The sequence below is a fragment of the Mobula hypostoma genome, chromosome 25 (assembly GCF_963921235.1).
Source record: "Mobula hypostoma chromosome 25, sMobHyp1.1, whole genome shotgun sequence".
NCBI lineage: Eukaryota > Metazoa > Chordata > Chondrichthyes > Myliobatiformes > Myliobatidae > Mobula > Mobula hypostoma.
In genome coordinates, this window is record NC_086121.1 from 9,121,080 (window position 1) to 9,134,734 (window position 13,655).

The 13,655-nt window shown below is 44.4% G+C and overlaps 1 protein-coding gene across 9 annotated transcripts in view; it reads left to right on the plus strand.

The window, feature by feature from the left end:
• The window catches only part of kif1b (kinesin family member 1B), a 275,068-nt gene that overhangs the window by 241,020 nt on the left and 20,393 nt on the right, over positions 1 to 13,655 (plus strand). For all 9 annotated transcript variants that reach the window (XM_063033346.1, XM_063033349.1, XM_063033347.1 and 6 more), the window contains 5 exons: positions 4,719 to 4,833; positions 7,911 to 8,044; positions 8,276 to 8,337; positions 10,498 to 10,643; positions 11,828 to 12,067. In XM_063033346.1, the coding sequence (XP_062889416.1) occupies positions 4,719 to 4,833; positions 7,911 to 8,044; positions 8,276 to 8,337; positions 10,498 to 10,643; positions 11,828 to 12,067 (697 nt within the window). The remainder of the gene's footprint in view (positions 1 to 4,718; positions 4,834 to 7,910; positions 8,045 to 8,275; positions 8,338 to 10,497; positions 10,644 to 11,827; positions 12,068 to 13,655) is intronic.

The window sequence follows — 13,655 nt, forward strand, 5'->3', positions numbered from 1 at the left end:
AATGATTTTCACTTGAAACTGAATGTACACATGATTTTATGGACATAAAAGTTCAGAGGCCCGTGCGAATTTAAATTCCTGTAAGAGCACGGTTGCATTTTAAATCAACTCATTTTGTTACATCATTGTTATATTTATACGTGGTCACCATGGTGGCGTGGCAGTTAGCATGATGCTATTACAGCTTGAGCTGTTCCAGAGTTTGGAGTTCAATTCCGGCAGCGTCTGTAAGAAGTTTGTACGTTCTCCCTGTGACCGCATGGGTTTCCTCCGGGTGCTCCGGTTTCCTCCCACAGTCCAAAGATGTACCAATCGGTAGGTTAATTGGTCATTGTAATTGTCCTGTGATTAGGCTGGGGTTAAATCAGTGGGTTTTTGCGTGGTGCATCTCAGTGGGCTGGAAGAGCCTTGTTCCACCCTGTATCTCCAATTAAATACAAGTGCTTTTAACGCCAATTAGGTTGCGAATTCGTGAATTGACAAATGGCTCCTTTTGTAAGGATATCACAAAGATGTACAGTAACATTAGTGGTACAAATGATATCATCTAGCATGTTGTTTGCCTTTATACGCATTGGCTCCAGGGAATTCTTCCAGTGATGTAGCCAGGAATTAATTTCCTTTGTTACACAAAGGATTGTTACGGTTGGGAAAACATGTAAGAGTGAAGGAAGCAGATATACTTCTCAAAAGTAAATTCGATACCCTCTTGGAAAAGAATGATGGGGTTTTAAGAGAGAGTGAGGGAGTAAAGCCTATTTAAATCACAGGCAAAGTCAAGTTTATTGTCATCTGCACAAGTACACCTACAAACAGGGGCAATGAAAAACTCACCTGCTGCAGCACCACAGACATATAGCATCAGATAATCAACTTTCACAGGAACGGCATAAATTAAACATAAATTATACATTTTTTTAAACAAAAAGAGCACAACTAAAGCCAATGAAAGACAAGGTTAAATGCAATGCAAATTGGACATAGTAGTTACTCTTCTTCCTGGGCCTTCATCTCCCACTGGAGCCGAGGCCATCGATGACAGGAGTTCATCAATGTTTCTGTAATCCACTGTACAGAGGATTGGCCTATACAGCTTCACCAAAGCCCTGTCGGCCGGCCTTGCCCATTTCCACCCCTCACAAATGGGGTCATAGGGTTGGACTTTGAGAGGCCAAAGTAGTTGTGGTGTTGCTATATTGAGGTGGTGGTTAGGGTTGTGCTGGTTAGTTCAAGAATCGTATGTTTGAATGGAAACGGCTGTTCTTGAACCTGATGGTGAAAAAATTCAGGCTTCTGTACCTCCTGCCCAAGGGGAGCTGTGAGAAGATAGCCCGGATGGTGGGGATATTTGATGACAGATTGTGAATTTCTTGACAGAGCCTTTAGTCATCGGCTGTGGTAACCTGTGCCTTTACAGCCTTACAAGCACATCGTGGTATATTACAAATGTGGTGAGGGTTTCTGTCTTCTCTCAAACCTGTGGTTCCTTCTAGAAGTATTGGTTGAAGTAATGATCTACATTCCCTCGTTGCCCTTCCTGCTAAAGGAAATTAGGTCCTGAATACCTACAATATGATTGTAATTTAGGAAGTTGGAGATTCTGGGACAGTAGAGGAAGGAAGACTCTTCGACTCAAAAGTGGGGGAAGGGTGGGCAAGTGGTTTGCTGTCGTGGAGACTTACCGAAACAGGCCATTCAAGATGCCCATCTTCATGCCCAGGTCTCTAATTATCTTGAAGCTGCTGTAATGTCCAAGTATTGGGTGGAATCCAAAGCCAAAATGTGTGTGAAGTTGGAAAAAGTGGCCAACGTCATACTGTTTCACAGCAGGATGGTGAAAATTGTCAACGAGCACCTGAGACAAATAGCCGGCTGGTGGCATAGTGGTATCAGCACTGGACTTCGGAGTGAAGACTCCTGAGTTTGAATCCAGCCGGCTTCCTTGCACACTTTCCATCTATGCTGGGTTGAGCGTCAAGTTACAACTTGGCCTCGTAAAAATAAGAAAGCCTGCTAAAAAAAATGCTGTCATGACGGCATCCCGAAGACTCCACTCGGAGTTGAGGGCTTTTTGTCTCAGGTGAAGAAGAAGAAGAAGAATCATCAACACAGGGGTTGCCAACGGACCCCTTGCTTAATGGCGTTGGTCCATGGCATAAAAAAGGTTGGGAACCCCTGAACTAACAAGATCATAGACAGAGTTTCAGGATTAATCTTGACCGTGAATAAACTGAGTGCTTTAAAATGCATTCTTGAGCTTTGTATTGATGATTGTGACATCAAACCATGGGAATTATAGTCGGAAATTATTTTACAGGCACAGGAGAAAAGGCAATCAGCGTAAAGTGACCACCAAACCTGGATAATTAAAATAAGAAACAAGAATTTACATAATTTACCATAATTATTGCACCATAATTTACATATTACTATTTAACTATTTATGGTTTTGTTACTATTTATTATTTATGGTGCAACTGTAACGAAAACCAAGTTCCCCTGGGATCAATAAAGTATGGCTATGACTATGACTAACAAGGATAAGCCTCATGAGCCTGCTCTGCCACTTCGTAAAATCAAAATTCAAAGTAAATTTTATTATCAAAGTACATGTATGTCACCATATACAACCCTGAGATTCTTTTTCCTGTGGGCGTACTCAAGAATAGTAACTATAACAGGATCGATGAAAGATCAACCAGAGTACAGAGGACAACAAATAACAAATGCAAATATAAATAAATAGCAAAAAATAACAAGAAAATGAGTCCTTAAAGTGAGATCATTGGTTGTGGGAACATCTCAGTGGTTGGGCAAGTGAGTGTAGTTTATCCCCTTTTGTTCAAGAGCCTGGTAGTTGTGGTGTGGTAACTGTTCTTGAAATAATTTGCTGATTCCTGCTCTGAGGCCATATCCCTTAATTCCTTTTGAACCCTTGTCTGTGTCTGTTGTAAATATTCAGTCATTACGTATGTTCACAGTTCAGACCTGTCAGTCCGATCTTTCAATATGCATGATGAATGAGTGTGCACAACAGAGATGGCCAAGGATTAACTAGTCTCTGAGTTAGGAAACTTCTCAGCCTGGTCATTATCGTGATCAGAAGATCGTGGAGAAGAAGGGAGATGGTGTTTGAATGCATCATTCACTTTGCAAGAATCTCCTTTTTAAATCATTATTTAAGCATAAGAACATAGAACAGTACAGACGCTTCAGCCCATGATGTTGTGCTGACTATTTAACCTTACCTACTCTAAGATTAATCTAATCCTTCCCTGCCCCGTAGTATCCGTGTGCTTAACTAAAAGTCCCTTAAATATATCCCTAAAGTATCTGCTGCTACCACCACCCCTGGCAGCATGTTCAACGCATCTGCTACTCTTGTGAAAATTTGAATAGTGAAAATGATTAAAAGGTTAAAAACAAGGATAATTTGAAATGATTTGTTCAAGAAAATAGTGCTGATCTTGAGATAGAAGTTGAACTTGTGTATTGGTGCAGTCATGGATTGTTTGAGTTCTCTGAGTTCTCTTTAACCCCCCGATTAATTAGTCCCACTTTTGGTCAGTATGTGCTGATCCCTGATCTCGACATTGGTTACAGGTGTATAGACCATTAACTGGTTAATGATCTGTCATCTTCCCTGTTTTGGTGAATAGTTTGGTATTGGAGAGTGAAGGACAATGTCTCATCAATAATAGCCACCAAAGGACATGACAGTAAGACAACTGATCCAGGGAGACCTATATTTGGGGCTGAGAGGGAAACGGATCAGCATGATGAAATGGCAGAGCTGACTCGATGGGCCAAATGGCCTAATTCTGCTCAAATAGCTTATGGTCTTACAGTCTTATTTGGATCTACAGAGCAATTTGCAACACATTTAAATATAAAATGCTATTATGCAGAGTGTCTATGTTTCAAAAACACTGATGTTGAAGAATTTTTGACTTCCACTTACAAAGAAAGTTTATGAATCTCCTTGCTCCCAAGAACGCAATAACTTCTTAGACATCTTTCACATTAGTAACTGAAGTTGCATTTAGTGTGTGTATGAGAGAGAGAGAGAGAGAGAGAGAAACAATTAAATGTGTGAATGAGATGAAAAATACATATCCAGTGCTCTAACCCATACAATATACACTCAGTGGTCACTTTATTAGGTACTGGAGAGGAATCCAGTGTCTGCTGCTGTAGCCCATCCATTTCAAGGTTCAACGTGTTGTGCATTCAGATGCACTGTTCTGCACATCACTGTTGTAACACATGGTTATTTGAGATACTGTCGCTTTCCTGTCACCTTGAACCAGTCTGGCCATTTTCCTCTGACCGCTCTCATTAACAAGGCATTTTCCCCCGTGGAACTGCCACCAGCTGGATGTCTTTTTTTTGTTTTTCACACCATTCTCTGTAAACGCTAGAGACTGTTGTGCATGAAAATCCCAGGAGATCAGCAGTTTCTGAAATAATTGTTTCTATCTGGCAGGAGCAATCATTCCACAGTCAAAGTGACTGAGATCATATTTCTTCCCCATTCTAGTGTTTGGTCTGAACAACAAATGAGTCTCTGCATGTTTTTATGCATTGAGTTGCTGCCACATAATTGGCCGATTAGACAGTCACATTAATGAGCAGGTCTACCTAATATAGTGGCCACTGCGTGTTCTTCTGTACAAATAAAACTGACTTGTTGTATCCTTATCTTTATTTCCCCTCAGAAGCTTTTATCGGTTTGAGGCCGTTTGGGATAGCTCTTTACACAATTCCCTGCTCCTAAACCGCGTGACTCCGTATGGAGAAAGGATCTACATGACGCTTTCTGCGTACCTGGAGGTTAGTTCACTTGACTGTGCCTAAAAATCTGTAGTGGCTTCTGATTGAATTCAGCCCTGTTTCACAACAGTTCAACTGCAACAAAGATGCAGGGACCAGTTCATTGAATTTAAACCAAGGGAGTTCAGATTAAATCAGAGTTTAACTCCAATGGGTTCAGAAAAACTGATCCATCAGAAGCACAAGCATTTCTGCAGATGCCGGAAAATCATGAGCAATACATACACACATATATATATACACACACACACACACACACACACACACACACACTCTCTCTCACACACTCACATTTACTCACACTCACACTCTCACACACACACACTCTCACACACACACACTGACACTCACATTTACACACTCACACTCTCACACACACTCACTCTCACTCTCACTCTCACACGCACACTCACTCTCACTCACACACACACACTCTCTCTCACACTCTCTCTCTCTCTCACACACACTCACATTTACACACACTCACACTCACACACACACGCTCTCACACACACACTGACACTCACATTTACACACACTCACACTCACACTCTCACACACACTCACACACACACACACTCACTCTCACTCTCACACGCACACTCACTCTCACTCGCACACTCACTCTCACTCACACACACACACACACACGCATCCCCCAGAGGTGGGTCAGCATCTATGGAAAGGAACAAACAGTCAACATTTTGAGCTGAGACCCTAACCTATCACATTTGTTACGAGGTTTGTTCAGTCTAGCTACACATGTCACACTTCTAACCCGTAGTGTGGTGTTTTATACAAAATACATGTTACTGTAGTTTGGGACTGTGTCATTCTAAATGACAAGTTGCCTTAGTGTAACGTGCACAAAATGCTGGAGGAACTCAGCAAATCAGGCAGCGACCGGGGAGGGGAATAAACTGTCGGCGTTTTGGGCCATCGTTTCTGGGACTGGAAAGGAAGGGGACAGAATCCAGAATAAAGAGGAGCGGTCAGGGGAGGGAGTTCAAGCTGACGGGTGATAGGTAAGACCAGGTGAGGGGGAAGGTGGGTGGTTTGGGGAAGGAGTTGCAGTAAGAAGCTGGGAGGTGATAGGTGAGAACAGGTGAGGGGGAAGGTGGGTGGTTTGGGGAAGGAGTTGCAGTAAGAAGCTGGGAGGTGATAGGTGAGAACAGGTGAGGGGGAAGGTGGGTGGTTTGGGGAAGGAGTGGCAGTAAGAAGCTGGGAGGTGATAGGTGAGACCAGGTGAAGGGGAAGGTGGGTGGGTTGGGGAAGGGGTTGAAGTAAGAAGCTGGGAGGTGATAGGTGAGACCAGGTGAGGGGGAAGGTGGGTGGTTTGGGGAAGGAGTTGCAGTAAGAAGCTGAGAGGTGATAGGTGAGAACAGGTGAAGGGGAAGGTGGGTGGTTTGGGGAAGGAGTGGCAGTAAGAAGCTGGGAGGTGATAGGTGAGACCAGGTGAAGGGGAAGGTGGGTGGGTTGGGGAAGGGGTTGAAGTAAGAAGCTGGGAGGTGATAGGTGAGACCAGGTGAGGGGGAAGGTGGGTGGTTTGGGGAAGGGGTTGCAGTAAGAAGCTGGCAGTTGATAGGTGGAAGAGGCAAGGGGCTGAAGGAGGAGAAATCTGTTAGGAAAGGACAGTGGACCATAGGCGAAAGGAAAGGAGCATCAGTAGGAGGTGATTGGCAGGTGAGGAGGAGCAGAGAAGGGGTGAGAGAGGAGCCAGAATGGGGGAATAGAAAAAGAGAAAAGGGGAAGGGGAAGAGATTACCAGAAGTTAGAGAAATCGATGTTCGTGCGATCAGGTTGGAGGCTACCCACATGGAATATGAGGTGTTGCTCCTTCAACCTGGGTGTTGGCCTGATCATGGCAGTAGAGAAGACTGTGGACCAACATGTCAGAATGGGACTGAGAAGTTGAATTGAAATGGGTCACCACGTGGGATATCTCACCTACCAGAGCAGAGGTGCTCGGCAAAGTGGTCCCTCCATCTATGTCAGGTTCTCACCAATGCAGAGTTGCCTTAGTAGGGGGTCTTGAGGTTGGAGACAAAGTACAACTCGGTGCACATTGTTTACAAACAAAGGACCTCTGTTCCAATGCAGACGCAGATTGCCATGTTGTGTTTAAGTTTGTCTGCACTTTCGCAGAAATGATTTGATCTGTGTCACTTTGTAAGGAGAGGAATTCCTGCTGATTGCTAGCACAAAATCTGCAGTGTAAGCGGTGCTGGTGTCTTCTGTTCCAATTCTGATGTTCAGTTCTATTAACTATAATGGAATCATATTCTTGGAGCAAAAATTAAAGAAGGATTATCTTTATTTGTCACCTGTGCTTCCAAGCATGCAATGAAATGTGCTATAGAAAAAGTACAGCACTGAAACAGGCCCTTCAGCCCACCTAGTCCATGATGAACCATTTAAACTGTCTACTCCCATCAACCTGCACCCAGACTAAGCCCTCCATACCCCTACCATCCAGGTACCTATCTAAACTCCTCTTAAAAATTGAAATTGAGCTCGCGTGCACCACTTGCACTGGGAACTTGTCCCACTCTCTCACGGCCCTCTGAGTGAAGTTTTCCCTCATGTTCCCCGTGAACTTTTCACTTTTCACCCTTCACCCATGACCTCCAGTTGTAGTCCTACCCAACCTCAGTGGAAAAAGCCTGCTTGTATCTACCCTATCTATACCCCTCATAATCTTGTACGCCTCTATCGAATCTCCCCTCAATCTTCTGTTGTTTGCGTCAATGATCAGCACAGTCCAAGGATGTGCTGGGGCAGCCTACAAGTGTTGCTGTGCTTCCAGCACCAATGTAGCATCCCATAACCTACTACCGCTAACCCGTACATCTTCGAATGTTAGAGGAAACCGGAGCACCCAGAAGAAACCCACTTGGTCACGGGAAGAACATAGAAGCTCCCTACGTAAACTCCTGTAGCAGGAATGGAAGCCCAATCACTGGCACAGTAGAGTATTACACTAGCCACTATTTAACTGTGGCACTCCGACTTAAAGATGCTACGATTTTGTCTGTGCTCTTGATCGTCACCTGTTTCTGCACTCTTTGAACTTGCAGCTTGACCATTGCATCCAGCCAGCAGTGATCACCAAAGACATCTGTATGGTCTTCTACTCCCGGGATGCCAAGATCACACCTCCGCGCTCCCTGCGTAACCTGTTTGGCAGTGGCTATGCAAAGACACCTGACTGGTACTTCCAAAATCAAAACGGCGCTTAAAAGTGCTGCCTATTTTAAATTATATTGGAAGAAATTTTATCTGTAGTTTTACTTATGATTCTTTCACTGATGTAATTAAACTTGTAAGCTATTGCTTCTCAGAAATGACTTGTGGTGGCAAATGTAAAACACTGTAAATTGTGAGAGCAGATACTGATGTCAAAAACAGAAAGTTGTGACCTCTTCTTTTCCTTTTCTTTCAGTAATCGAATAAGTGGTGTTTATGAGCTTAGCCTATGTAAAATGGCGGACAGAGGGAGCCCTGGTAAGTACAAGATTCCTCTGATTTGGTTAGGTTTCTACGTTACCCAGATTACTACTCTGTAATATTAGCATGAACACACTTTCGTAGGAGCTTGCTTAGGTTTGCTTACATTTGAGTACAGGAGTTGGGATGTCATGTTGAAGTTGTACAAGACATTGGTGAGGCTCAGTTTGGAGTATTGTGTGCCATTCAGGTCGCCTACCTACAGGAAAGATTAAAAGATTGCGGAGAAAGTTTACAAGGGGGGTGTTGCCATGACCTGAGGACCTCGAGTATAGGGAAAGGTTGAACAGGGTAGGACTTTATTCACTGGAAAGTAGGAGAACGAAGGGAGGTTTGATAGCGATACAGTGTACAAAATTATGAGGGTGGTGGGGTGGAGATACATCACTACCAAAGGAGGTATAAGGTGCTCCTTCCCTCCGCTAGACTGCAGGTCACCCTTGGGCAAGGTGTAGCACCTGCTTGGCCCCCGTTCAGGGTCACGTGAAGCTATGGGAGCAGGTGGTGGATGGTTGTATGAGCAGCTGGGGCATATCACAAGTGCTGGTTATATGACCACTGATGCCAGGCAGACAATATTAGATTAGATTAGATTATGAGGACACTCGGTCCTCATTTATTGTCATTTAGAAATGCATGCATTAAAAAATGATACAATGTTCCTCCAGAATGATATCACAAGAAAACACAATACCTGAAGATTGTCTGTATAATGGCTGGGGTCACTGGTCTTGTAAAGTCACTGCCCGGAAAAAGGCAATGGCAAACCACTTCTGTAGAAAAATTTGCCAAGAACAATCATGGACTCGGAAAGACCATGATCACCCGTGTCATACAACATGGCACAGAACGGATTGATGCAAAATTGAGGGTTAACGCAAGCAAGATTTTTCCATTGAGAATGGGTGAGACTAGACCTGGAGGTCATGGGTTAAGAGTGAAATATTTAAGGGGTACTGGATGGGGAAACAACTTCATTCAGAGTGTGAACAAGCTGCCAGCAGAAGTGGTAGATGCGGATTTGATTGGAACATTTAAGAGAAATTTGGATAAGTACATGGATGGGTTTGTACAAGTGCGTGGATGGGAGGGGTATGGAGAGCTATAGTCCACATACAGCTCAAAGCGACTAGGCAGAACAACAGTTCAGCACAGGCTAGATGGGCTGAAGGGCCTGTTTCTGTGATTCTATGACCGTTTCTCAAGATGAGAGAACCAGAGACGAAAGACACCGTTAGTCCGTCACTGGTTCCCATTAGCCTTCACTTTGCACTGTTGCAGTCCACTTTGTGGCCTTTGATTCAAGTGATCAGGAGCTTCAGAGAGCAGCTAAAGGTCAGCCATGGTGTGGTGTTGGAGGGCCAGATCCCTCAACTCTCTGAGTCCACAATGACCATTGGGTGCACTGATCAGACTTTATTCTCCAACCGTTCCCGTCATCTGCCAAATTCCACTAATCATCTGCATGCTGGGAGAAATCGGAGTAGCCAGTTAACCTGCTAGCTCCTATGTGGGATGTGAGAAGAGACCTACAGGGAGAGTGTGCAAACTGCGCGTGTGCCCACAGAGAGTGAGAGAGAGAGCACGACACACACACACGCACGCGCACGCGCACGCGCACGCACACGCACACGCACACGCACACACGCGTCAGAATTGAATCCAGGTCACCAGAACCATGAGGCAGCAGCTGTACCACTGTGTCATTGTTTTTCAGTATATTCATTGTGAAGCTACTGGGGACATCTATAGCTTCATGTATAAAATGTGTTTCCATTTATAACGAAGGACATCACTCGAGATTGCTGGTATATGTAGCTAATTCCCAGTTTTAGTTTTTTCCGGTGTTGTGTCTGAAAAATCGCTCTGATTGGGGGTGTAGTGTTACTGTACCAGTCATTGGGTGTAGTGTTAATGTACGATGGTATAGTGTTACTATAGAGTTAAATGGGTGTAGAATACCGTGGGCGGAAAGTTAATCTATGAGGATGTAATGTTACTGACGTGATCTCTGAGTGGGGAGTTAATGTAAGTGGGTGGAAAGTTAATGTTACTGAGCTGTTCAGTGGGTGTAGTGTTGCTGTAATGATCAGTAGACATAGTGTTGATGTAAGTTGAACAGCCTAACATGGGGGAATAATCCCTGGTATGTTCCAGGAATGCAACGAAGGAGAAGGAAGATTTTAGACACCTCAGTTGCCTACGTAAGGGGAGAGGAGAACCTGGCCGGCTGGAGACCCCGTGGGGACAGCCTCATCCTGGAACACCAGTGGGAGCTGGAAAAGCTGGACCTCTTGCATGAGGTAATCTTCAGATTTCCGTAGTCCAGAGTGTTGGGGACCTTTGGAATTCTGTAACCTAGGAGGCTGGGATTGTGGAATTCTGTGGCCCAGGGGGCTGAGGGGTTCGGAATTCTGTGGCCCAGGGGGCTGAGGGGTTTGGAATTCTGTGGCCCAGAGCAAAACTACAGTTGCTCCGTTGCTCAGTACCTTCAATGTCTGGTCGATATGAACCAAAGGGGCAATTTACAATAGCCATTAGCCCACACAACCTGTTTTTGGGATGTGGGAGGAGACCAGGGGGCCATAGGGAGAACGTCCAAACTCCACACACTGCTCCCCAGGTCACGAATGAACCTTGCTGTCTGGGACAGTGAGGCAGCTGCACTACCCGCTGCATTGCTGCGCTGTCCTACGAGCCCAGCTAGGATGAACGACACTGTGAAAGTGGAACAAGCTGGAAAACTTAAAGGGGTGTGCGGACAATCTGTAAACTGCATGTTGTGTCTTCAGGGGGAGAATTTTGGATTGGTTTAAAGAAGGTTTAAAGTATTTTGCACTGGGCTTCACTAAGATTACTAGCTACACAAAGGTTCAGAATCCAGTGACCAACAGACAACTTTTTCTCTCTTGAGTCCCAGACTGAGGCCCTGTAAGACATTGGTCAGAACGCACTTGGAGTGTTATGAGCAGTTTTGGACCCCTTGTCTAAGAAAGGACATGCTGGCACTGGAGGGGCTCCAGAGAAAGTTCATGAGAATGGTCCCAGTAATGAAAGGGTTAACATATGAGGAGCATTTGATGGCTCTGGGCCTGCACTCACTGGAGTTTAGAAAAACAGGGCAGGGCGGATCTCATTCAAACCTATTGAATATTGAAAGGCCTAGATAGGGTGGATGTGGGAAGGGTGGTGGGGATCCAGAGGGCCCAGCCTCAGAATAGAAGGATGTCCCTTTAAAACAGAGATGAGGAAGAATTTCTTCAACTAGAGGGTAGTGAATCTGTGGAATTCATTGCCACAGACAGCTGTAGATGATAGGTCATTGGGTATATTTAAAGCAGAGGTTGATAGGTTCTTGATTAGTAAGGCATCGAAGATTACGGGTAGGTAGGAGAATAGGCTCGAGAGGGGTGATGAATCAGCAGTAGGCCAAATGGCCTAGTTTGGCTCTTGTGTGGATGTTTAATGTTCGTTCGTGTTTGCTTAGGTTGAGCGGACGCGGCATCTGCTCCTACTGAGAGAGAAGCTCAGCGAAGCAGCTCCAAAATCTCTCTGCGATTCCATCTCCCCAAGCATGAGCAGTGGGACTCTCAGTGCCTCCACCAGCATCTCCTCTCAGATTTCCACCACAACGTTCGAGAGCGCCGTTACCCCCAGTGAAAGCAGCGGCTACGACTCCGCAGACATTCAAAGCCTGGTGGACCGGGAGAAGGAACTGGCAACCAAGGTACTGTTTGTGGAGTCAGTTAATGTCGGGCCTCTGAACGCCTTTATTGTTCCTTTCAGGGCGTCCCAGGACACTTTGTCAAAAGATAAAACCCAGTATGATAATGACCAGAAAGTATGACCTAGTAATGTGGAGTGAGGGATAATCACACCGGATAACAATTTTTTTCTGAAGTGTTGCTTCCTCAGAATTTTTTTTGATTTGTGGTAGACTGCTTGAAGCTAAACACAAATATAATTTCAGACTACTTGTATCACGTAGGAATTTGGAGAAACAAAAAATTAACTTTTATTGAACATAATGCAATTAATTGCATAATGGTGCTGACACTTTGCAGTACTTCAACTAAGCTAAAGATGTTTTGTTGATGATTTTCATTTGTACTCAGTGTCTGAGGTTTCTCGCTTAAGTGTCCAACAATAATCAGCCAGCATTGATGGATTCCAGTTGCCACGATACCGTTTCTCTATGACTGCAATGTCCTGGTGAAACCTCTCACCATGTTCGTTATTGACAGTGCCAAGATTTTCAGGGAAGGAGTCTAAATGGGAATGCAGAAAATGAATCTTTAGTGACATGTTGCACTTCATGGTTTTGTATGCTCGAAGCATGTTGTCAACCAGTTCACGTAGTTTAATGCACTGTAGTTGCCAAGAAGATTTTCAACAACATCTTTGAATGCCTTCCATGCGATTTTCTCCAGTCCCACTAGTAGTTCTTCAAATTGCCTGCCATTGATGACCTGTTTGACTCGTGGACCAACAAAAATGCCTTCCTTAATCTTAACATCAGTTATTCTGACTTGAATTATGAGCTGAAATAACAAATATGGGTGATTTCAAAAAAAAATTGGTGCATGTAGGAAGATTTCATGGTGATTTTCATGATCAACAGCCCAAAATGCATAAGATACACCTTAAAGTATTCAGGAAGTAAAATCTAAGTTGTCCAGTGTTATTGGCCAAGACATTGGAAAGGTTTAGAGCAGGGGATCCCAACTTGGGCCGCATAGACCCCTTGCTTAATGGTAGTGGTCCATGGCTTTAAACCAGGGGTTCCCAAACTTTTTTGAGGGGTATGGGCCAAACTCAAGCAAATGAGATCACCTTAGTTAGTCACCCTGGTTGGCATAGACAAGTTATGCAGAAAGACCTGTGTCCGTACCACATCAGTAGAATACACTCAGTCTTTTTCCCAGGTGCAGCAAATCAAGAATTAGGGAGCAAAGGGTTAAGGTGGGAGGCTAAATGTTTAGTAGGAACTTCTCGGGGGATCTTTCTTACACAGAGGTGGTCAGTAGATGGAATGAGCTGCCAGAGAAAGTGGTTAAGGCAGGTTCCCTTTACTGTCAGAGAATGTATACAATATATGACCTGAAATTCTTACTCTTCACAGTGACATCCACGAAACAGAAGAGAACCCCAAAGAATGAATGACAGAAAAATGTTAGGACTCCATTTAAATGGAGATGAGGAGGAATATCTTTTGCTAGAGAGTGGTGAATCTGTGGAATTCTTTGCCACAGGCAGCTGTGGGTGCCAAGTCTTTATGTATATTTAAGGCAGAGGTTGATAGATTCTTGATTGGT